Consider the following 24249-nt stretch of genomic DNA (forward strand, 5'->3'; position numbering starts at 1 on the left):
CCCCGCCTACCAATCACAGCCCGCCCGATCTGACGTCATTACCCCGCGACGCTAAATTCCCGCCCACCGCCGACTGAAGGATCACGTGACTGGGATCATGTTACCTGCAGAGGTAAGAGGCGTAAAGACAAATTAACGGCTAAAGCGGAGGGGGAGGGGAGATCTGGGGTTACAGGATACATATTATTACACGGGTTCTGTGTCTGATAAGGTGGGAATTTCACTCACTGAGTGCTTTATATCATCCTCAGATCTCCTGTGTAATTATATGTATCCCTCCCGGATTATAGGGATGAGGTGAGGTAATCGAGGCAGGATCTCCTCTGGGGAGGGGGAGTGGAAGGAGGGGCGGGATCTCCTCTGGGAGGGGGGTGGGATCTCCTCTGGGGAGGGGAGTGGAAGGAGGGGCGGGATCTCCTCTGGGAGGGGGGTGGGATCTCCTCTGGGGAGGGGGAGTGGAAGGAGGGGCGGGATCTCCTCTGGGAGGGGGGTGGGATCTCCTCTGGGGAGGGGAGTGGAAGGAGGGGCGGGATCTCCTCTGGGAGGGGGGTGGGATCTCCTCTGGGGAGGGGAGTGGAAGGAGGGGCGGGATCTCCTCTGGGGAGGGGGATTTGAAGGAGGGGTGGGATCTCCTCTGGGGAGGGGGAGTGGAAGGAGGGGTGGGGTCTCCTCTGAGGAGGGGGGTGTGAATGGAGGAGTGGGATCTCCTCTGGGGAGAGGGAAGGAGGGACGGGATCTCCTCTGGGAGGGGGGTGGGATCTCCTTTGGGGAGGGGAGTGGATGGAGGGGCGGGATCTCCCCTGGGGAGTGGATGGAGGGGTGGGATCTCCTCTGGGGAGGGGGAGTGGAAGGAGGGGTGGGGTCTCCTCTGAGGAGGGGGGTGTGAATGGAGGAGTGGGATCTCCTCTGGGGAGAGGGAAGGAGGGACGGGATCTCCTCTGGGAGGGGGGTGGGATCTCCTTTGGGGAGGGGAGTGGATGGAGGGGCGGGATCTCCCCTGGGGAGTGGATGGAGGGGTGGGATCTCCTCTGGGGAGGGGGAGTGGAAGGAGGGGTGGGGTCTCCTCTGAGGAGGGGGGTGTGAATGGAGGAGTGGGATCTCCTCTGGGGAGAGGGAAGGAGGGACGGGATCTCCTCTGGGTGGAGTGGACAGAGGGGCGGGATCTCCTCTGGATGGAGTGGACAGCGGGGAGGTGATCTCCTCGGGAATGGACAGAGGGGCGGGATCTCCTCTGGGAAGGGGGTGTGGACAGAGGGGCAGGATCTCCTCTGGGGAGGGGGAATGGATGAAGGGGCGGGATCTCCTCTGGGAAGGGAAGTGGATGGAGGGGGGTGGACGGAAGAGCGGGATCTCCTCTGGTTGGAGTGGACGGAGGTGCGGGATCTCCTCTGGGTGGAGTGGGCGGAGTGGCAGGATCTCCTCTGGGTGGAGTGGGCGGAGGGGCGGGATCTCCTCTGGGTGGAGTGGGCGGAGTGGCAGGATCTCCTCTGGGTGGAGTGGGCGGAGTGGCAGGATCTCCTCTGGGTGGAGTGGGCGGATGGGCGGGATCTCCTCTGGGTGGAGTGGGCGGAGTGGCAGGATCTCCTCTGGGTGAAGTGAGCGGAGGGGTGGGATCTCCTCTGGGCTGAGGTGCGGGATCTCCTCTGGGTGGAGTGGGCGGAGGGGCGGGATCTCCTCTGGGTGGAGTGGGCGGAGGGGCGGGATCTCCTCTGGGTGGAGTGGGCGGAGGGGCGGGATCTCCTCTGGGTGGAGTGGGCGGAGGGGCGGGATCTCCTCTGGGTGGAGTGGAATCTCTGGAGGTGTATTTATGGTTCAGGGGGTGAATTCTCTTCTGCAGATGGATTTTGGTCGCTCCCTGGAGCTCCTCCATATGACGGTGTTCAGTCAGTGCTTCTCTCCATGTGGAAAGTATTTGGCCGTTGGAAACAACCTGGGTCAGATCGGGGTGTTCAGGTGAGCCCGGTGGGGTGTGTGAGGTTTTGGGGTGAGCCTGGTGGGATGAGTGGGGTGTTGGGGTGAGCCTGGTGGGATGAGTGGGGTGTTGGGGTGAGCCTGGTGGGATGAGTGGGGTGTTGGGGTGAGCCTGGTGGGATGAGTGGGGTGTTGGGATGAGCCCCCTGGGATGTGTGTAATGTAGAAGTGAGCCCGGTGGGGTGTGTTGAGTTTTCAGCTAAGTTTGGTGGAGTGTTGAGGTCAACCCAGTGCTGTGGGTGGGCTTTGTAGGTGAGCTTGTGGGGTGTGTTGTGTGCTAAGTTGAGCCCGGTGGTGTGGGTGGGGTGTGTAGGTGAGCCCGGTGGTGTGGGTGGGGTGTGTAGGTGAGCCTGGTGGTGTGGGTTCGGGAGTGTAGGTGAGCCCCGTGGTGTGGGTGGGGTGTGTAGGTGAGCCCAGTGGTGTGGGTAGGGTGTGTGGGTGACCCCGTGGTGTGGGTGGGGTGTGTAGGTGACCCCCATGGTGTGGGTGGGGTGTGTAGGTGACCCCCATGGTGTGGGTGGGGTGTGTAGGTGAGCCCCGTGGTGTGGGTGGGGTGTGTAGGTGACCCCCCGTGGTGTGGGTGGGGTGTGTAGGTGACCCCCCGTGGTGTGGGTGGGGTGTGTAGGTGACCCCCGGTTGTGGGGGGGTGTGTAGGTGAGCCCGGTGGTGTGGGTGGGGAGTGTAGGTGAGCCCCATGGTGTGGGTGGGGAGTGTAGGTGAGCCCCATGGTGTGGGTGGGGTGTGTAGGTGACCCCCGGTTGTGGGGGGGTGTGTAGGTGAGCCCGGTGGTGTGGGTGGGGAGTGTAGGTGAGCCCCATGGTGTGGGTGGGGTGTGTAGGTGAGCCCCGTGGTGTGGGTGGGGTATGTAGGTGACCCCCCCGTGGTGTGGGTGGGGTGTGTAGGTGACCCCCCGTGGTGTGGGTGGGGTGTGTAGGTGACCCCCGGTTGTGGGGGGGTGTGTAGGTGAGCCCTGGTTGTGGGGGGGTGTGTAGGTGAGCCCGGTGGTGTGGGTGGGGAGTGTAGGTGAGCCCCGTGGTGTGGGTGGGGTGTGTAGGTGAGCCCCGTGGTGTGGGTGGGGTGTGTAGGTGACCCCCCGTGGTGTGGGTGGGGTGTGTAGGTGACACCCGGTTGTGGGGGGTGTTGAGACGAGGCTGGTGGGGTGAAATGATGGTTTGTATTCTCCACAGCCTCTCTTCTGCTCTGAGTTCTGAGGCCAAGGAACAGAACAAGGAGCCGGCAGCTGTATTCCAAGGTGAGGAGCTGGCTGTGTCCTTCCATTCCATGTGGCACCCACTCTCTGTATAATGGAACATTCCGGTAATGGTGTCCCCTCTTTGTCCTCAGCACACATAGGTCCCATCTACTGTCTGAGTTCTACAGAACGTCACCTGATCAGCGCTGGGGACAATGAAGTGAAGGGCTGGCTGTGGACCGACCTGTGTAAGAAGGTGAATGGTTCTCCTCCCAGTCTTAGCGCTCGCCCCTCCTCCCTGTCTGTCAGTTATGTGTCTCACCTCCCCCTCTCATGTCTTGTAGGGCTGTTTGGCATCATGGAGCCGCATGGCCCCCAGCAGGTGAGACCCGACAATTGCAGCTCCTGGTAATGGTGTCCGGGAGACTGAGCATCTCACATCTCTCTATTTTTATTCCTCCAGGAACAATCTAGAAACTCCGGAAATCAACAGCCTTGTCCTGAACCAGACGGTGAGACGATGTCTGTTATAGATCGAATATTCGTTTAATAGAACCCCTATTACTTCCCATGTATATACAATTCACCAACAAATTTTCTGGTTGGGGTGTCTTTTGAGTCCTCTGCTATACGCATTCGATCCCTTCATCAGGAGTTTAGAGAGCAGACCATTGTGCGGAGTATCTTTGGGCATTCCTGGTGAGCCCCCTTTGAGGGTTGTGGCCTTTGTTGATGCTGCGTCTGTTTTTATCTCTGGGGCGGAGAAGGGGATCTCTGTGATGGAGCAGTATGCTGAGGCTTCTGGTTCAAAGATCAATCAGGATAAGTGAGGTTTTCTGGATGGGAGAGGAGTCTGAAGGCTTTGAGCTTCCAGATGCATCCCCAGAGCTCCGGCAGGAAATTAAAGTTCTAGGCATCAAATTTGGTCCTGGTGATTATGGCCTTGCAAATTGGGTAAGCAGGCTACAAGATGCTGGTGCCAAGGTTGCCAGCTGGAAGGATTGGAAACTCTTACAGAGAATGGATTGACCTGATCAAAACTTACCTGATCCCCGGAATTTCTGTATGTCAGCTTTGTCTGTGTTTTGCCAGTGTCTCTCTATATGAAGATCTACAACCGTTTCTTCCAACTGTTATGGGGGAACAGACTGAACCTCATTAAGATATATCTGTAACCTACCTTCCCAGGCAGATGGGTGGCCTAAGTATGGTCCACCCAGTGGTATTCTTTTTTCTGATGATTTTGAAAAATAATTTTGGTAATATGCTGGCAGAGGACCCGCCTGGGTGGGTTGGTATTTTTCAGTCCTGGTTTAGGCTTTTTCTGCGAAGCTGTGAGAATGGTGGGCCAGTGAAAAGTCTGAGGGTCCGACATGATAAGCTCCCGGCTTAGGTCCCCCGTGCCTGAAGATGCTGCGGCAGTGGCGAGTGACGGCGGGGGAAATTAGGTCTCTTCGTATGAAGGCCCTGGAGAAGAGGGTTGTTGAATCTGCCTTTAGCGAACCACTTGCCTTGAGGGATTGCCCAGGCCCTGTTATAAGGCAGGGTCTGCGTTTGATTTAATCTGGAGAGAATCCCTTTAAAGATGTGGGCTGGCTTTCAATTAATGGCAGACTCTATGTGAAGGATAACTTGAAGCATTGCTCTGCGCAGAAGTGTGGTTGTCTAAGAGTGGAGTTTGGAGGAGACGATGGACCATTTCTTGCGTCAGAAGTCTATAAGCGGGGGGTGGGGCTCTGGGTATTCTTTTCCAGGATGTTATGCAGAGTGGTCATATGGGGCCTTTTGTACTTGCTGGGATTGTGATTTGAAGACACTTTTTAGTTAGTTTAGTAGTCCGTTACTTTACTGGAATGCACAGTGTCAGGTTTCCACTCTGAAAAAGTCCTTCCTATAGAGGTGGTGATGCACAACATTCTGGGTGAGGTTGGGAAGATACGGGGTCCTTGAGAAGGACAGGTGGCGGCCGGGAGCCTGGAGAAAGGTGTGGAGGAATGTCAGGTAGCTGCTGTCTGTCAGTCTCTGGGTGAGCGGCTTTTATTTTCTGTCCTTTTTCATCCTCTAGATTTTTAGAAGATCAAATTTTTGAAAAAAAGTCTGCATGCATGGGAGCAATGTGTAATCGTTTCTTAGTCCGGGGGGAGGTTAGGTGGAGGTTTGGGCTTTGTTGTGTTCTGAATATATTTGTGTGTGTGGTTTTTTTTTTTTTTTTTTTTTTTTACACACACATGACCTTTAATGACCCCCCAGTCTTAGTCCGTAGGGTTCAATATTGAGTTGGCTTCGCCCTTTGCAGCTATAACAGCTTCAACTCTTCTGGGAAGGTCGTCCACAAGGTTTAGGAGTGTCTATGGGAATGTTTGACCATTCTTCCAGAAGTGCATTTGTGAGGTCAGGCGCTGATGTTGGATGAGAAGGCCTGGCTCACAGTCTGCATTCTAAGTCATCCCAAAGGTGTTCTATTGGGTTGTGGTCAGGAATCTGTGCAGGCCAGTCAAGTTCCTCCACCCCAAACTCACTCATCCATGTCTTTATGGAAATTGCTTTGTGCACTGGTCCAAATCATTTGGTGGAGGGGGGATTATGGTGGGGGGGTGTTTTTCAGCCATTGGGTTTGGCCCCTTAGTTCCAGTGAAGGGAACTCTTAAGGCGTCAGCACACCAAGACATTTTGGACAATTTCATACTCCCAACTTTGTGGGAGGAGTTTGAGGATGGCCCCTTCCTGTTCCAACATGACTGCACACCCTTGTACAAAGCAACATTACCCAGTCCATACCAGTATAGATCCCAACACATTACCCAGTCCATACCAGTATAGATCCTAACATATTACCCAGTCCATACCAGTATAGATCCTAACACATTACCCAGTCCATACCAGTATAGATCCTAACACATTACCCAGTCCATACCAGTATAGATCCTAACACATTACCCAGTCCATACCAGTATAGATCCTAACACATTACCCAGTCCATACCAGTATAGATCCCTACACATTACCCAGTCCATACCAGTATAGATATCCAGCATGAGATTTTTCCCCATTCAGTGTCCTCCACCCCTCTCTGCCAATCCCTCCGCTGGCTTCTGATCGCCCAATGGATGGCATTCAGAATAGTAACCTACAAAGCCATCTACAAATCTGCACTGAGCTACATCATATCACCCACACCGTCCTCTCCGCTCCTCCCCCTCCTCTCTATCTCCCTCATCACCGCCAGGACTTCTCTACTCCCTATCTCCCCTTAATAAAATAAAACGGCGCTCTTACACCCCCCCCCCCCCCCATGGTCATAACCTTTTTGTCTCACTTGCTCCTCCCTCTTAGATTGTAGGATCTTTGGAGGAGGGACTTCCCAACCCTTTTGTATTGTAATGGTACAGTCCTATTATAATACAGCGTTGCACAGTGTTGTGCTTTTATAAATCCTATGATAATATGTGATTTTTTTTTTTTTTTTTTATGGGGAATGTAGTCATAGTGCTTTCCTGGGGCTAACTTTCTCCCTTCTCTCCCCCCCCCCCCCCCCCAAACAGGACAATTCTCTTCTCCTGGGAGGAGGCAGCTGTCAAATCCATGTCATGGATCTGGAGACCGGAGCATTTACCGTGAGTTTTCCTGAGCTGTGGTCTGGGAGGGTGGGGGTCCACCTGGGGTATCAGTTCATGCTGGGGTCTGGGAGGGTGGGGGTCCACCTGGGGTATCAGTTCATGCTGCGGTCTGGGAGGGTGGGGGTCCACCTGGGGTATCAGTTCATGCTGGGGTCTGGGAGGGTGCGGGTCCACCTGGGGTATCAGTTCATGCTGCGGTCTGGGAGGGTGGGGGTCCACCTGGGGTATCAGTTCATGCTGCGGTCTGGGAGGGTGGGGGTCCACCTGGGGTATCAGTTCATGCTGCGGTCTGGGAGGGTGCGGGTCCACCTGGGGTATCAGTTCATGCTGGGGTCTGGGAGGGTGGGGGTCCACCTGGGGTATCAGTTCATGCTGGGGTCTGGGAGGGTGGGGGTCCACCTGGGGTATCAGTTCATGCTGCGGTCTGGGAGGGTGGGGGTCCACCCATTGTGTCAGTTCATTCTGCGGTCTGGGATGGTGGGGGTCCACCCAGGGTTGTCAGTCCATGCTGAGACCTAGAAGGATCAGTAGAACCCTGGCTGGCCCTGTGTAATTTGATGTTCTGCCTCTAGACGGCGCTCCAGGGACACGAGGATTACATCCATTGTCTGGCATTGCGGGAGCAGCAGAAAGAATGTGTGTCGGGGAGTGAGGACGGCTCGGTCCGGCTCTGGGGTGAGTGACCCTGCTGGGGGCCAAGAAGTGGGGAGGGGTCTTTCAGACATTATTACTGATCATTGTATTCTCTTATCAGATCTCAGGACCGGATCGCAGACACACAAGATTGAGGTGTATAAATATGAGGTACACACTGGTTCCCCCCTCCCCCCCAATGCCCTTCCTTATTTTTGCCTTACCACCTGCCTCATTTCTGTGTCCCCCCCCCCCCCCCCCCCCCAAAGCTCGCCAACTTCTGTACCTCACTCTCTTGTATTTCTTAGGAGTGCGCCCGGCCGCAATACGGGAAGTGGATCAGCTGTTTGGCCACGGACTCCGATTGGATGGTGAGGGCGGGGTTTCAATTTAATTTCTATCTGGGATTTGGGGAGAGGGTGTGGGAGGGGTTTTGGGAGGGGGGGTACTGTATTGGGCCAATGGATTGCCTATGTGTTTGTTTTCTATGGGGGGGGTAGGTGAGGGGCTATGGGAAGGACTGTGGTTATGTTCTCTGGGATTGGAGGAGAGGGTGTGGGAGGGGTTTTGGGGGGGGTACTGTATTGGGCCAATAGATTGCCTATGTGTTTGTTTTCTATGGGGGGGGGGGGTGAGGGTAGATGAGAGGCTATGGGAATGGGAAGGACTGTGGTTATGTTCTCGGATTGGAGGAGAGGGTGTGGGAGGGGTTTTGGGGGGTACTCTAGTGGGTCAATGGATTGCCTAGGGGTTTGTTTTCTATGGGGGTGGGGGAGGGAAGGTCAGGGGCTATGGGAATGGGAAGGACTGTAGTAATGTTCCCTGGGATTGGAGGAGAGGGGGTGGGAGGAATTCTGGGGGGGGGGGGGACTGTAGTGAGCCAATTAATTGCCTATGGGTTTGTTTTTTTATGTGGTGGGGGGGTAGGTGAGGGGTTATGGGAAGGACTGTAGTTATGTTCTCTGGGATTGGAGGAGAGGGTGGGGGAGGAGTCTCAGGAAGGACTCTGTGGGTTATTGAGACAAACTACCAATCCTATAAGTGCACTAATAGAAATGACAACCATAAATAGGAGACCAATCTATTCTGTAGAAAATTCCAAAGAATGCAACACCACACAGAAGTCCTATAACTCCGCTCATACAGTGGGGAAAATAATCCAATAGCTCCATGTACGATTTCACCTCATGGGGTGAGGATGGTCATGAGAAAAGTGAGGGATCCGCCCAGAACTACACGGGAGGAGCTTGTGAATGATCTCAGGGCAGTTGGGACCACAGTCACCAAACAAACCATTGGTAACGCAATACACCGCCATGGATTGAAATCCTGCAGCGTCCACAAGGTCCCCCTCCTCGGGAAGTCACATGAACAGCCTGTCTGAGGTTTGCCGATTTGAACATCTAAATAATTCAGAGATGGATTGGGAGAAAGTGCTGTGGTCAGATAAGTCCAAAATTGAGTGCTTTGGCATTAACTCAACTGGCTGTGTTTGGAGGAAGAAAAATGCTGACTATGACCCTAAGAACCCTGTCCCTACAGCCGCCGTCCCCTACAGTCGCCGTCCCTACAGTCGCCGTCCCCTACAGTCGCCGTCCCCTACAGTCGCCGTCCCCTACAGTCAAGCATGGAGGGGATGCTTTGGGGCTGTTTCTCTGCTAAAGGTACAGGCTGACTTTGCTGCATTGAGGGGCCAATAGATGGGGGCCATGTATTGGAGGAGAACCTCTTCCCTCAGCTAGAACACTAGAGATGAGTTATGGACGGGTTTCCACCATGACAACCTTCCAAAACATACCACCAAGACAACAAAGGAGTGGCTCAAGAAGAAGCACATGAAGGTCAAGGAGTGGCCTAGCCAATCTCCAGACCTTAATCCTATAGAAATGTATGGAGGGAGCTGAAACTTTGAGTTGCCAAGTGACAGCCAAGAACCTCTAGAGAAGATCTGTAAAGAAGAGTGGACCAAAATCCCTCCTGAGATGTGTGCAAACCTCGTCACCAACTACAAGAAACGTCTGACCTCTGTGCTTCCAACAAGGGTTTCTCTACCAACTACTAAGGGGATCAAATACTTATTTTACTCCCTGAACTGCAACTCCATTTATTAACATTGTCAACACAAAGAAATTGGCCCGCGGGACTTTGTATGAGGTACGTGCTCAGTGGCTGGAAATGAATATCATGCACAATATATGAATAAAAATTGATTTTATTACATAATGTATAAAAACGACAACATATGCTCAATGGCACAGATGATAGCTCAATGGCTTGAAATACATATGACATGTAACATGAGTAATGCAATAGGATATATTAACATTTTTGATTGACACCTTGGTGTAGCCTCTTGAATTAATGGCAGAAATGTTGTAATAGGATAACATCGCAGTAGAGTATATATTGTTTGTGAACTGACGCGTTTCGGGAGCAGTCTCCCTTCTTCAGAGATCAATGTAATCAAAATGTCACTACAAAGAAACAATGTTGTTACAGGGTGCAAATAAGGATAAATTAAAATATGAAAAAGGTTTAGACAAAAATGATAAGAGCTGTGGGAGTACTGTATACTCACCGGTCAAAAAGGCTCAAATGGCAAAAGTGGACTCCTATAGAGCAGCGGTGCGTCATGTCTGACCCGGGAGCTGAAGGGTCCCAGAGTGCCGGCAAATTCAGAGGGGGAGGGGGGCCCATGGCAGGGAAGTGTATGTGTAAGGAAAGGCCTTCCAAACCTGTTGTGTATATATTTAAAAAAAAACAAAATAGTGAAGATGTGGCATATGTGCTCACAGTGGTACTACACTGGTATAATTTGTACCAGGTGGGAAGGCTGGTGTGATGGTTATATGGGATACCGGAAGGGGTGTGAGGAGAGTGAAAGAGGGAATGAAGAGAGGAGGGGAAAAGAGAAGGGAAAGGAGGGAATGAGGAGGGGGGGGGGGAAAGAGGAACAGGGGGGAGGAAAGGGCAGAGGAAAAAGGAGGGGGGGAGCACCCAGAAACCAAGACATAGTGCAGAGAAACCGTGTGTGATAGAACGTGGTGTGCAGGGTGAAAAAGTGAGAAATGGATGTGTGTTAGTCTGGGGAAATGAGTGTGGGAAAGGGGGGGGGGGGAATAAATAAATATATATACAACAGGTTTGGAAGGCCTTTCCTTACACATACACTTCCCTGCCATGGGCCCCCCTCTGTATTTGCCGGCACTCTGGGACCCTTCAGCTCCCGGGTCAGACATGACGCACCGCTGCTCTATAGGAGTCCACTTTTGCCATTTGAGCCTTTTTGACCGGTGAGTATACAGTACTCCCACAGCTCTTATCATTTTTGTCTAAACCTTTTTCATATTTTAATTTATCCTTATTTGCACCCTGTAACAACATTGTTTCTTTGTAGTGACATTTTGATTACATTGATCTCTGAAGAAGGGAGACTGCTCCCGAAACGCGTCAGTTCACAAACAATATATACTCTACTGCGATGTTATCCTATTACAACATTTCTGCCATTAATTCAAGAGGCTACACCAAGGTGTCAATCAAAAATGTTAATATATCCTATTGCATTACTCATGTTACATGTCATATGTATTTCAAGCCATTGAGCTATCATATGTGCCATTGAGCATATGTTGTCGTTTTTATACATTATGTAATAAAATCAATTTTTATTCATATATTGTGCATGATATTCATTTCCAGCCACTGAGCACGTACCTCATACAAAGTCCCGCGGGCCAATTTCTTTGTGTTGACATATATATTTAGGGATGGAGGAGTGCTCTGGAGGAAACCAGATCATTACCCTTTTTGCTTCCATTTATAACATTTGTATCATGTGTTTATTCTGGATTTTTGGTTGATATTCTGTCTCTATCATATAAAATACACCTATGCTAAAATAATTTTTTTTGAAAGTAGGCAAACTTCTACAATCTGCAGGGGATCAAAATATTATTTTCCCCATTGTAAGTCCTCAGCAAACTGATAGGAGCTCCACTGTGTCTGATGCGGATGTCTCTGTAGCTACGGGTTTCGAGGTGCAACCTCTTTGTCAAGCTGAAAACCTTTTAGCTTGACAAAGAGGCTGCGCCTTGAAACCCATCGCTACCGAGACATCCGGATGCTCCCCGCCTCCATGAAGTCACTTAAGGCTCCAGCAGTGATACATTTCTGGTTTTCTATGAATACTGGGGCCTGCGCAGGTGATGGTCACTTTAACATGCGTCCGCTTTCCTGTGTCTGTGCATCCACCGTCCCTTTCTGGATTGGCCTCCAGGCTGGATCTTCACCTTTCTACACCACACAGGGGCTTCTGGCCTCCCCCCCCCCCCCCCCCATGGAAGTGGAATACTCCCGGTTTAAGCAGCAGAGGGATCGGCGCCCGGGTAGTCAATGGTCAGAGAACAGAAATGAGGGAGTCCGAGAAAACTGCTGCCAATCACCTGCAGGGGATCCAATGTCACAAACAGGACAGAATGTATTGTATTCCCCTCTATAAATGAATCATTTTATCTATTCATCGGAAGTAATCATACCTCACAGTGCCTCATCAATCCTTCACAATACTCATATCTAAAAAGCAGTGCAAGAATTCGCTATAAAAGAAAAAAAAAATGGCCATTTAAAAAAAGTGCGACAAAATCCATCCGACAAAATCCGTGCAGGATAATCAAAAACTGAATGGAAATCTATTCATGAAAGGTGCCCCGATTTGACTATCACCGGACCCGTGCGATACGCTCTCTGCGACCTCCCAGCCATGTCACCGCCGCGGAAGGCTGCCTCGGCTGCTACCTCACTCCAGAAATTCTGCCGTCAGGAACCGGGCCTACCACAGGAGGATGGCGCCATGCCTCCTGCGCCTGCCAATGCCCCTGACTTGGCGAAGGTACTGGAGGCGATTTCTACATGCCAGGCTACACTAACCGCCAAAATAGAAGAGGTGAAGATTGAGGTCTCTTTGATCAGGCAGGACATGTCTAAGCTAAGGGATCGTGTCACTGAAACAGAGACAAGGATTATCCATGCTGAGGATGTCATTCTCCCGCTCCAGCACACCACTGAGTCTCTCCAGCGGCACTTCCAGCAACTGGCACAAAAGCTGGATGATTTAGAAAACGGGGCTTGCCGCTGCAACCTCCGTTTTGTGGGTCTCCCTGAGGGTGCAGAGGGCACAGATCCCGCCACCTTCCTGGAAAATCTCCTTACTACAACATATGGCAGGGAGGCATTCTCCACCACCTTTTGCGATTGAGCGGGCCCACCGCTTGCCTGCACATCGCCCCCCTGAAGGGGCCCCTTTTGCGGACTGGACAAGGTACTACGGCTGACTGGGGACAAGGTACTAGGGCTGACTGGGGACAAGGTACTAGGGCTGACTGGGGACAAGGTACTAGGGCTGACTGGGGACAAGGTACTACAGCTGACTGGGGACAAGGTACTAGGGCTGACTGGGGACAAGGTACTACAGCTGACTGGGGACAAGGTACTAGGGCTGACTGGGGACAAGGTACTACAGCTGACTGGGGACAAGGTACTAGGGCTGACTGGGGACAAGGTACTAGGGCTGACTGGGGACAAGGTACTAGGGCTGACTGGGGACAAGGTACTAGGGCTGACTGGGGACAAGGTACTAGGGCTGACTGGGGACAAGGTACTAGGGCTGACTGGGGACAAGGTACTAGGGCTGACTGGGGACAAGGTACTAGGGCTGACTGGGGACAAGGTACTAGGGCTGACTGGGGACAAGGTACTAGGGCTGACTGGGGACAAGGTACTACGGCTGACTGGGGACAAGGTACTACGGCTAACTGGGGACAAGGTACTACGGCTGACTCGGGACAAGGTACTAGGGCTGACGGGGGACAAGGTACTAGGGCTGACTGGGGACAAGGTACTAGGGCTGACTGGGGACAAGGTACTAGGGCTGACTGGGGACAAGGTACTAGGGCTGACTGGGGACAAGGTACTAGGGCTGACTGGGGACAAGGTACTAGGGCTGACTGGGGACAAGGTACTAGGGCTGACTGGGGACAAGGTACTAGGGCTGACTCTGGACAAGGTACTAGGGCTGACTGGGGACAAGGTACTAGTGCTGACTGGGGACAAGGTACTAGGGCTGACTGGGGACAAGGTACTAGGGCTGACTGGGGACAAGGTACTAGGGCTGACTGGGGACAAGGTACTAGGGCTGACTGGGGACAAGGTACTAGGGCTGACTGGGGACAAGGTACTAGGGCTGACTGGGGACAAGGTACTAGGGCTGACTCTGGACAAGGTACTAGGGCTGACTCTGGACAAGGTACTAGGGCTGACTCTGGACAAGGTACTAGGGCTGACTCTGGACAAGGTACTAGGGCTGACTCTGGACAAGGTACTAGGGCTGACTGGGGACAAGGTACTAGGGCTGACTGGGGACAAGGTACTAGGGCTGACTGGGGACAAGGTACTAGGGCTGACTCTGGACAAGGTACTAGGGCTGACTCTGGACAAGGTACTAGGGCTGACTCTGGACAAGGTACTAGGGCTGACTCTGGACAAGGTACTAGGGCTGACTGGGGACAAGGTACTAGGGCTGACTCTGGACAAGGTACTAGGGCTGACTCTGGACAAGGTACTAGGGCTGACTCTGGACAAGGTACTAGGGCTGACTCTGGACAAGGTACTAGGGCTGACTGGGGACAAGGTACTAGGGCTGACTGGGGACAAGGTACTAGGGCTGACTGGGGACAAGGTACTAGGGCTGACTCTGGACAAGGTACTAGGGCTGACTCTGGACAAGGTACTAGGGCTGACTCTGGACAAGGTACTAGGGCTGACTCTGGACAAGGTACTAGGGCTGACTGGGGACAAGGTACTAGGGCTGACTGGGGACAAGGTACTACGGCTGACTCGGGAGCGGGTTAATATCCCCTTTCAGAATGCGCACATTATGGTGCTTCCCGATTTTCTCCATTGAGGTCCAAAAGCAACGTTCTCGCTTTACAGATGTCAAGAGGAGACTTTGTCTGCATAATCTGAAATATGCCATGCTGTTTCCCCGCACACTTGCGGGTGATTTGTGATGGCCGAGCGTAGTTCTATGAGGATCCGGAGCTTGCATCGGCATGGCTGGATCAATACACGGCTGCGGACGCAACCCTGACTCAATGTCCCCCCCCCCCCCCCCCCCTTACCGTTCAGGAAGTGCTTGACTATCGTGCTTTGCTGCTTTGAGCCCCCCCTTGTGTGGTCCTGGTCTCTGCATGCAGCTTTGGCCGTTTTCCTGGTGAAGCCCCCCTTTTTATGGTGAAGTCTCCCTGTTTATCCTCTGTCTGAACTTTCTGCTGTTCTGCAAGTTTGTCCCTGACCCTTTGTGGGCACCAAGACACTAGACTCTAATATTTTTGTCCCTATTTTTTCCTATTTTACGGAGACCAGTTTATTTCTGTCTTCACCTGTTGGGGGTGGGTTTTTTTTTAATTTTTTTGGGGATTTTTTACGGTTTTATTTGCCTGATCCCCCACTAGGCTTCTGGGGTCTGTCGTTTCACAAGGACCGACAGAGGGCACTAGCGGCTGCCATGTATGGTATGGGAAGTGCGTTAGCCGATGCTTCCCTGACCTTTACATTCCCTAACCGGCGTTCACAGAACGCGTTGCAGAGTTGGCTGCTGTTTTTTCTTTATTTTTCTGTGTCCGGCCTGGCTTTCTGGTTGCCCGGACTTTTGCCTGTGCATTGGTTTTGGGTATTGTGCTCCCGCCAAGTTTGGGGGGTGGAGAGCGGGGTGGGGGGATGGGGGTTTACTCTTTGACTTTCTAATGATGTTTGCACTATGCTTTATTTTATATACGTGGTCTGCATTTTGCTTTAACACTGCTATCTCATTTTGTTGCTTTTTATTCATATGTGGTTGCCTGAGCACACCTGCCGTGGGGTTCCCTTTTTATGTCCATCCGTGTCACCTACTATATGTCCCCACAATGGGCCCCATAAAATTCCTCACATGGAATGTCCATGGGTTGAGGGATAAAATTAAGCGCTCTGCTGTTTTTCACTGCCTCAAGTCCTTCCGGGCGGATGTGGCGGTCCTAACAGAAACCCATGGCACGGGTCAGCTCCAACTGGCTCTTCGTCGCCCTTGGGTGGGCGTGGCTTATCATGCTGTGTATACCTCCCACTCTAGGGGGGTTTCAATTTTAGTGGCCAAAACCCTTATTATTGTGCACACGGACCCCCCAGGGTAGGTTTGTTTTCCTTCATGCTCTGATATATGCTAAACCATATCTTATATTGGCATGTTGCATCCCCCTCCCCCATATAGATCTGCGGTGGTCACTGAGGGTGTCTCCTTTATGGCCCAGCACCCTGCTGTTCCAGCTATATGGTTGGGGGACTTTAATGCGGTTTTACATCCTGTCCTTGACCGCTCGACCCAGCCTCCGCTAACCCACCTGCCATCTACCACCCGACTCCAGCGACTGTTTTGTGACTTTGCATTGACGGACACATGGCGTTATTGTCACCCTGACACTAGGGCCTATTCCTGTTTCTCGTCTACCCACTCGTCGTTCTCCCGCCTTGATTTTATTATTGTTTCTGCGCTGCTGCTCCCCTCGTTGTTGGATGTCGGCTTCCACCCTAGGTTACTGTCCAACCAAGCTCCATACTGGGCATCCCTCGACTTGACCCCACAGACTGTGCCACATCCGTGACGCCTACACCCCTTCTGGCTTTGGGCCCTCTAGGACCATCTTGATTTGCCTTAGGAGTGGGCTTTCTTTTTTAATGCCAACAGGGGATCGGCCTCGGCGGCAGACGTCTGGGAGACCTTCAAGTTACATGCCCGCTCCACTCTGACTAGACGCATTAATTGCCTGAAATCCTCCTCCAGAGACGTGTTCTCCAACAGGCCCTGAATCACCTTGCAACAGTCACTGATTCCTGCACTTTGGACCCGACCCCGGCCCACGTCTCCGCGCTCAAATCCCAAACCCGAGTTGTTGATCAATTGTATTATGAAATGGCTCAACGCAAACTTTTCTTCTGCAGGCAGCGGATGTTCGAGCAGGGAGAGCGGGCGGGCAAGCTCCTGGCCTACCTGGCTCATCAGGAGTTTGCGCCGCCAGTGGTGGTGTCCTTGTTGGATGCTGATGGTGCGGAAGTCTCTGACCCGTCCCGAGTTGCAACGCTGTTTTGCTCCTATTCTGCTTCGCTATACACCTCTCAAACCACTACCTCCGCCTCTGAGACTCGAGAGACTCGAGAATTCTTACCATATGTGGAGTTCCCCCAATTGTCTGACTCTCACCGAGCTGACCTTGAGGCCCCACTGTCGGCGGATGAAATTGCGGACGCCATTGCTTCCCTTGCCCTGGCTAAGGCCCCCGGTTCAGACGGCCTTCTTCTAGATTTCTATGCACCCTATTCTCAAATATTGCCCTCCGAACTCTTGCTGACCTACACTCATGCATTTGGAACGGATGCCTTGCCTGGATCGATGCAGGAAGCCACCGTTATCGTACTCCCTAAACCTGGCTCTCCAAATCTTATCGCCCGATCTCCCTCCTATGGGCTGACATCAAGATCTTGGCCAAGGTTCTTGCCCGACGCCTTGGTAAATCTATTCTCTCCCTCATCCACCCCAATCAAACCGGCTTTATGCCTGGGAAAAAATACGGCTATGAATACTCTGTGCTTATATCTTTTTAATATTTAAGGTCAACATGTACAGATGGGGGCTAGGGCGATATAGCTGATACATTTCTGACCCTTTTTCTTCATGAGACGCTAACTTGTTGCGAAGCTGTGGATGCGCGCACGCCCCCTACTATGCGGATGTGGCTGGCCGAGATTAATTCTACTCTCCCATATAAGCGATTGATCTACCGTCACAGGGGCTGCCCTAAAAAATATGACCGGGTTTGGAGCCGTTGGATGGAGGACTCCCGCACATGCACTGGTTAGGCTTGGATAGACCCTATTTCCTTTGACTCTCCAGGCGTGGGTTGACGGCATTTGACCCGTACCTTCCCTTTGACTGCACCCCTCGGATTAATCTCGGGGACTTGGGCCTCTTCTTTTATATTCTATGTATGCTTTTATTTGTCCCCGATGTATTCTCTCGCTGTTGGATGCTTCGATGGCTAAATGTTCAGGTTTTGTTTCTGCTTTCCTGTACACAATGCTGTATACGGTTTTGCATTCTGGTTTATTATGTTATTGCGTTTTTGAAAGTCAAATGTATTCATCAAGGGGGGCGTGGCCTGAAGTGCAATGGAGTAAGACGCACGGACCGAGAGCTCCGCCGGCATCATCCTGATTTCGTGATCCTGTCCTCCATCCGACTCCAGAACTCACCCTCTTTTGGCTCCTGTCCCTCCCCGGACCCGGTGGCGGTATGTCTCCCCCTCGGCAGAAGTCCGAAGCCGCCGCAAAGCCGGACAAATTCCGACACAAGGACAAATATATTCATCAAAAAGTACTAGTGTAAAATATAAAAATACTAAAAATTATCTGTGCAATATAATCAAAACCAATAAAAGTATAAATGAAAATAAAAAAACAAAATGACTTAATCAATAAATTCACGTAGAACGTGCAAAATCAGATGCTAGGATAAAGAAAACCGATTAATAAAAAAACAATATTCAAGCTTCTTTAACCACTTAAGCCCCGGAGGATTTGGCTGCTTAATGACCAGGCCCCATTTTACCATTCGGCACTGCGTGACTTTAACGGACAATTGCGCGGTGGTGCGACGCTGCACCCAAATGAAATTGACGTCCTTTTTTTTCCCACAAACAGAGCTTTCTTTTGGTGGTATTTGATCACCTCTGCGATTTTTTATTTTTGCGCTATAAACAAAAAAATAGCGACAATTTTGAAAAAATAACAATATTTTTCACATTTTTTTTTTATATGAAATTCTCCACAAAAAAAAAAGGAAAAATCAAAATTTTTTAACATTTTAGGCCAATTTGTTTTCTGCTACATATGTTTGGTGAAAAAAATCACAATAAGTGTATTTTGATTGGTTTGCGCAAAAGTTATTGCGTTTACTAACAAAGGGAAAGATTTATGTTGTTTTTATTGGTGGTTTTTTTTTTTTTTTTTCGGGACTGCGACATTGCGGTGGACAGATCAGACCCTTGACTGACATTTTTGACACTTTTGGGGGTACCAGTGACATTACTACAGTAATCAGTGCTAAAAATATGCACTGTCACTGTAATAATGACACTGGCAGGGAAGGGGTTAAAGCAGAGTTCCAGCCACGGGGGGGGGGGGGGGGGGGGTGAATTTTAGATAAAACCCCCCCCCCCCCCCCCCCCCCCGGGACAGTCAGGGTTGGTACATTCCACAATAGATAGCCTGTGATCTGTCCCGGGTCGCACTTACCTGTAAGAAGAAATACTTACCTTGAAAATTTCTTCTCCAGTGCTGCCATCTCAGGTGTGGGCAGCGGAAGCCAGCGCGATCCTCTTCTGTGTCCTCTCCCAGAATGCACTGCACCAGCCCCGCCGTCACCAGTGCCATTACTACAGTAATCAATGCTATATATAAATATGCACTGTTACTGTAATAATGACACTGGCAGGGAAGGGGTTAACTTTATTGGTGATGCAGGGGTTAAGTGTGTCCCTAGGAGGGTGATTCTAACTGTAAAGGGGTGTGGCTAGTGAAGTAATCACAGAGACATACGATCCTACATAGCAGGATCATATGATCTCTACAGTTAAATCAGGGAGAATGCTACATTAGCCGCCTGCCTTTCTCCCTCTGCACCGGGAGATCGGGAACCGCTGGTCACTCACGTGGACATGTCAGGGAACGAGCGGGGGCGGGAGCGCGCCTCCAGCGGCACGTGCTCGCCCCCTAGAGCCTCACAGGCTAGCGGCATAGGTCTACGTCACTTTGCCTATACGGGGCTGACCGCCGCAGTAAATAGTTGTTCGGCGGTCGGCAAGTGACCGCCCACTGCAGATATACTGCGGCAGGGCGGCTCAGCTGTGCAAAATCAGTTAGATCTACGCGATTTTGTGCACGCTGGTCTCGGCGGGAACGCGCACGCCACCAGAGCCGCACTCCCGCTGTGTTTAGACAGGAGGAGCGATCGTCAGAAAAACTGACAGAAGAGCCGCCTACCTATGTAAACAAAGCAGGGGAGTCTTCTGTCACACAGGCAGAGAGATCAGCAGTTTCAGCAGGGGCGTAACTACAGGGGTTGCAGGGGTTGCAATCGCTACCGGGCCCCATGCTCCAGGGGGCCCGGTAGCAAACCAGTGGGTGAACTTCCAGGATCGCAAAGGTCACACTTGCGACCGGACCCTGGCATTGCACCACTGTGGGGAGGCCCCAAGATTGCAGGAAGGGCGCCCACTGCAGAACTTGTGAAAGAATACTGCTGCGGGACCGTAATAAAAGGCCATGCAATGAGAGTAAAGAGCCCCAGGATTAGTGGGAAGAGCCCTGGGCTTGAAGGTAAGGCCCCCGGCCAGGGGTCTGGGGGGCCCTTCATGGTTTCTTGTATCAGGACCCTGAAGGTTCTAGTTACGCCTCTGAGTTTCAGCTAAGCTCTCCGATCTCTCTGCCTTCCCCCACACAGTCAGTAAGCACCAACAGGCATACATTAACCCCTTTGATCATCTCCAGTGTTAAAGAGGAGTTCCGGCCTCAAAATAAAAAAAATAGATTTTGGGCCATCCGCTTGCTGAGGGCCACCTGAAAAAGAAATGGATAGTGCCGATGTTTTTTTTGGTCACTTATCTTATTGTAGAAGAAAATATACTCCCCTTCCTTCCTCTTCCTCCCTCTGAGGCCGCGCCCTCTCTTCCGGTTTGCGATGATTCCTGGGGGCTGAACCTCATCGCTCCCAGGAGTCAATGCAACGGCCCTGACGTCACTTCCGGTGCAGATGCGTCATTCCCTGCTAAACATGCCCAGAATCTGTGCAGGGATGACGCACCCGTCATCTAAAATTCACCCCCCTTGGCTGGAACTCTGCTTTAACCCCTTCCCTGCCAGTGTCATTAGTACAGTGACAGTGCATATTTTTAGTACCGATTATTGTAGTAATGTCCCTGGTCCCCCCCCCCCCCAAAAAGTCGCAATGTCGCAGTCCCGCTAAAAATCGCTGATCGCCGCCATTGCTAATAAAAACAACAAAAAAATAAAAAGTCCAAAAATCGATCCCGTAGTTTGTATAAACGATATAACTTTTGTGCAAACCAATTAAAATACGCTTTTTGGGATTATTTTTTTTTTTTTTTACCACAAATATGTAGCGGAATACAAATTGGCCTAAACTGCTAAAAAAAAAATATTAGATTTTTTTGAAAAAATTTTTTATTGGGAAAGTTGGTGATCAAAAAAGCTCTGTTTGTGGGGAAAAAAAGGACAATCCTTTTTTTTTTTTTTTTTTTTTTTTTTTTTTTTTTGATTCAACGTTGCACGACCGCGCATTTTTTAGTTAAAGTAACGCAGTGCCGAATCGCAAAAAATGGTCTGGTCATTAAGGGGGGTAAAACCTTCCAGGGCTGAAGTGGTTAAAGAGCCAAGTGAATATTTAAAAAAAGTGCAAAAAAAAAAAAGTGTCTATCAAATGGGCGGGGCCAGGACGCCGAGCACCGCCGCACAGGTCTGCTTTACTGTCCCAGCTTGGCTGTTCAATCGGGAAATAAGTGAAGATTTTTTTACAGAATTTACAGTAAATCGGCTCTTCCTTGTAAACTATTACCCTTCCCCCATCCCTGTCAGAGCCCCTGTATGGGGGATGGGAAAGACCATCCTGTGGAATAAGAACCAACCTGCTGGAGATTGTATATAAAAAGGTGCACTCGCTGGTTTACAATTTGACCAGCTACACCATCTGGTGAGTGAGTTTGGGGGCCATCTGGTGAGTTAGTTTAGGGGATACGGTGGGAGGAGCACACTGTGTTTTTGCACGTCTTTTTCACAGAAGAAATTGGTTCATTTGACAGACTTTTTTTTTTTTTTTTATCCTAGCATCTGATTTTGCACATGTTCTATATGAATGTTTTTGATGAATTCATTTTATGTTTATACTCTTATTGGTTTTGATTATATTGCACAGATCATTTTTTAGTATTTTTATATTTTATACGAACACTTTTTGATAAATATATTTACATTCAGTTTTTGATTATTCTGCACGGATTTTGTTGCACTTTTTTGAAACGGACATTTTTTTTTTTTTTGGAAATTCTTGCACTGCTTTTTAGATCTGAGTTTTGTGAAAGATTTGAGGCACTGTGAGGTATTAATACTTTAGATGAATAATTAAAATTCTTCTCACAGTTTGCCTCGTTACCAGCCATCTGAGATATATGGTGGTCGGCCCCATTGATTCCACACAGTGGAGCCCCCTATCTGTCTGCTTAGGAACAGATTATTAGACTTCTGTGCTTTGTTCTTACATTATTTAGGACTTCCAGCCTACAAAATAAATTCTTCTCCTCTGTTCCATCAAACGTCATTTATATCGGTGCAGTTATGGTAGTTTCTTGTTTGCCTGATTTTCTAGCATTACTCAGTTGGCTGCGGTGGCACTGCGGTCTATTTTTGGCTTCTATCTTTGCTACCTGTAGGTAATTTTAGTCACCCCTGAGTTACCATCCTGCCTTTGTTTATTGTGTTTGTTGTCTTCCAGGTGTGTGGTGGTGGCCCCATGCTGTCTTTGTGGCATCTTCGTTCTGTGACACCAACTACAATATTTCCCATTCAGGAGAGCCAACAGCAAGTCATGTTCTACCAGGATCTGGTAAGAGGCTTTTCCTTTTCTTCACCTGTCTGCTGCACACAGCCCCGCCCCTCCTCGCCTGTCTGCTGCCCACAGCCCCTCCTCTCCTCGCCTGTCTGCTGCACACAACCCCCCCCCCCCCCTCCTCGCCTGTCTGCTGCACACAGCCCCGTCTCTCCTCGCCTGTCTGCTGCCCACAGCCCCTCCTCTCCTCGCCTGTCTGCTGCCCACAGCCCCGCCTCTCCTCGCCTGTCTGCTGCCCACAGCCCCGCCTCTCCTCTCCTCGCCTGTCTGCTGCACACAGCCCCTCCTCTCCTCGCCTGTCTGCTGCCCACAGCCCCTCCTCTCCTCGCCTGTCTGCTGCCCACAGCCCCGCCTCTCCTTGCCTGTCTGCTGCCCACAGCTCCGCCTCTCCCCGCCTGTCTGCTGCACACAGCTTCCACCCCTCCTCGCCTTTCTGCTAGACACAGCCCCACCTCTGCTCGCCTGTCTGCTAGACACAGCCCCACCTCTCCTCGCCTGTCTGCTGCCCACAGCCCCGCCTCTCCTCGCCTGTCTGCTGCCCACAGCCCCGCCTGTCCCCGCCTGTCTGCTGCCCACAGCCCCGCCTGTCTGCTGCCCACAGCCCCGCCTCTCCCCGCCTGTCTGCTGCCCACAGCCCCGCCTCTCCCCACCTGTCTGCTGCCCACAGCCCCGCCTGTCTGTGCACACAGCCCCCACCCCTCCTCGCCTGTGTGCTGCACACAGCCCCCACCCCTCCTCGCCTGTCTGCTGCACACAGCCCCGCCTGTCTTCTGAACACAGCCCCGCCTCTCCCCGTCTGTCTGCTGCACACAGCCCCACCCCTCCTCGCCTGTGTTCTGCACACAGCCCCCACCCCTCCTCGCCTGTCTGCTGCACACAGCCCCCGCCTCTCCTCGCCTGTCTGCTGCACACAGCCCCGCCCCTCCTCGCCTGTCTGCTGCACACAGCCCCGCCCCTCCTCGCCTGTCTGTCAAACACTGCACCTCCCCCTCAGCTGTCTGCAATACACTGCCCCGCCCCTCTAGCTGTGTCCTTGTGTTTGTGTGTGGTTTTTCTCTGATGGTCCCCTTCTGTGTCCTGTGGTCAGATCCTGTGTGCCGGTCAGGCCCCTCACATCAACCACTGCCAGATCAATGGAGAGATCCGCGCCCAGATCCCCAGCACCCCCTGCTCCATCTACTCCCTGTGCATCAATGAGACCTCCCAGGAGAACAAGGTACGTCCCCTTCCTGCAATTCACTGACACCAACCTATACTGGGGGGGGGGGGGGGGGGGGCGGGCTGGTGTTATAAGGGGGGGGGGGAGACCTGATGTTCTTTAGTGTGTGGCCTGGAACAGGAGAGCAGCCTGGAGAGAGCTACAGTATGAAGAGTGTGTCTGGGGGGGATTGGTCAGTGTGGGTGGAGCTTAGTGCGTGTCTGGAGGGGGATTGGTCAGTATGTGGGTGGAGCTCAGTGGGTGTGTGTGTGTGTGTGTGTCTGGAGGCGGATTGGTCAGTGAGGGTGGAGCTCAGTGTGTGTCTGGAGTGGGATTGGTCAGTGTGGGTGGAGCTCTGTGTGTGTGTGTGTGTGTGTGTGTGTGTGTGTGTGTGTGTGTGTGTGTGTCTGGAGGCGGATTGGTCAGTGTGGGTGGAGCTCTGTGTGTGTGTATCAGAACTCTCCGGTGCGGTCATTGATCTGGGTTTCGCTCGGCAGGTTCTCACGGCGGCTGGAAGCAGCTCCAAGATCGATGTGTTCACCAACTTCCGGTACCGCGCCTTCTCTCTGACCTTCACGTGATCACATGACCTGGCCCCTCCCATTTCTTCTTTGTTTTGTTCTTTTTATAATAAAACGATTGAACTTTTCCCGTCTGTGTGGTTATTTCTCTGGTTTTCAAAGAACGATCGGCGCAACCTGCTGGCAGATAACAGAAACTTGAGAAAATCCGATAGAGGATGCCTGGCCAATCGTATGCCTGCTTTATCCTTGTGTAGGCGGGATTGGGTTGATGATTTTTTTTAATTTCAATATCTCTTTATTTTAATTTTTCACATAACAAAATAATATACAAACCACAAAAAAATAGT

The 24249-nt window shown here is 51.5% G+C and overlaps 1 protein-coding gene across 1 annotated transcript; it reads left to right on the forward strand.

Annotated features, from left to right (window-relative positions):
• Nucleotides 1-16: 16 nt before the first annotated feature.
• Nucleotides 17-24026, forward strand: THOC6 (THO complex subunit 6). The gene is made up of 13 exons (XM_082262118.1): nucleotides 17-112; nucleotides 1838-1953; nucleotides 3159-3223; nucleotides 3316-3419; nucleotides 3508-3545; nucleotides 3627-3675; nucleotides 6706-6777; nucleotides 7353-7455; nucleotides 7535-7584; nucleotides 7722-7784; nucleotides 22067-22177; nucleotides 23268-23396; nucleotides 23876-24026. Exons 1-13 carry the CDS (start codon nucleotides 98-100, stop codon nucleotides 23957-23959), a joined length of 999 nt encoding a protein of 332 aa, XP_082118244.1. The 5' UTR covers nucleotides 17-97; the 3' UTR covers nucleotides 23960-24026.
• Nucleotides 24027-24249: the final 223 nt, after the last annotated feature.

The sequence above is a fragment of the Pelophylax lessonae genome (genome assembly GCF_965119305.1).
Source record: "Pelophylax lessonae genome assembly, chromosome: 6".
In the NCBI taxonomy this organism is placed as follows: domain Eukaryota; kingdom Metazoa; phylum Chordata; class Amphibia; order Anura; family Ranidae; genus Pelophylax; species Pelophylax lessonae.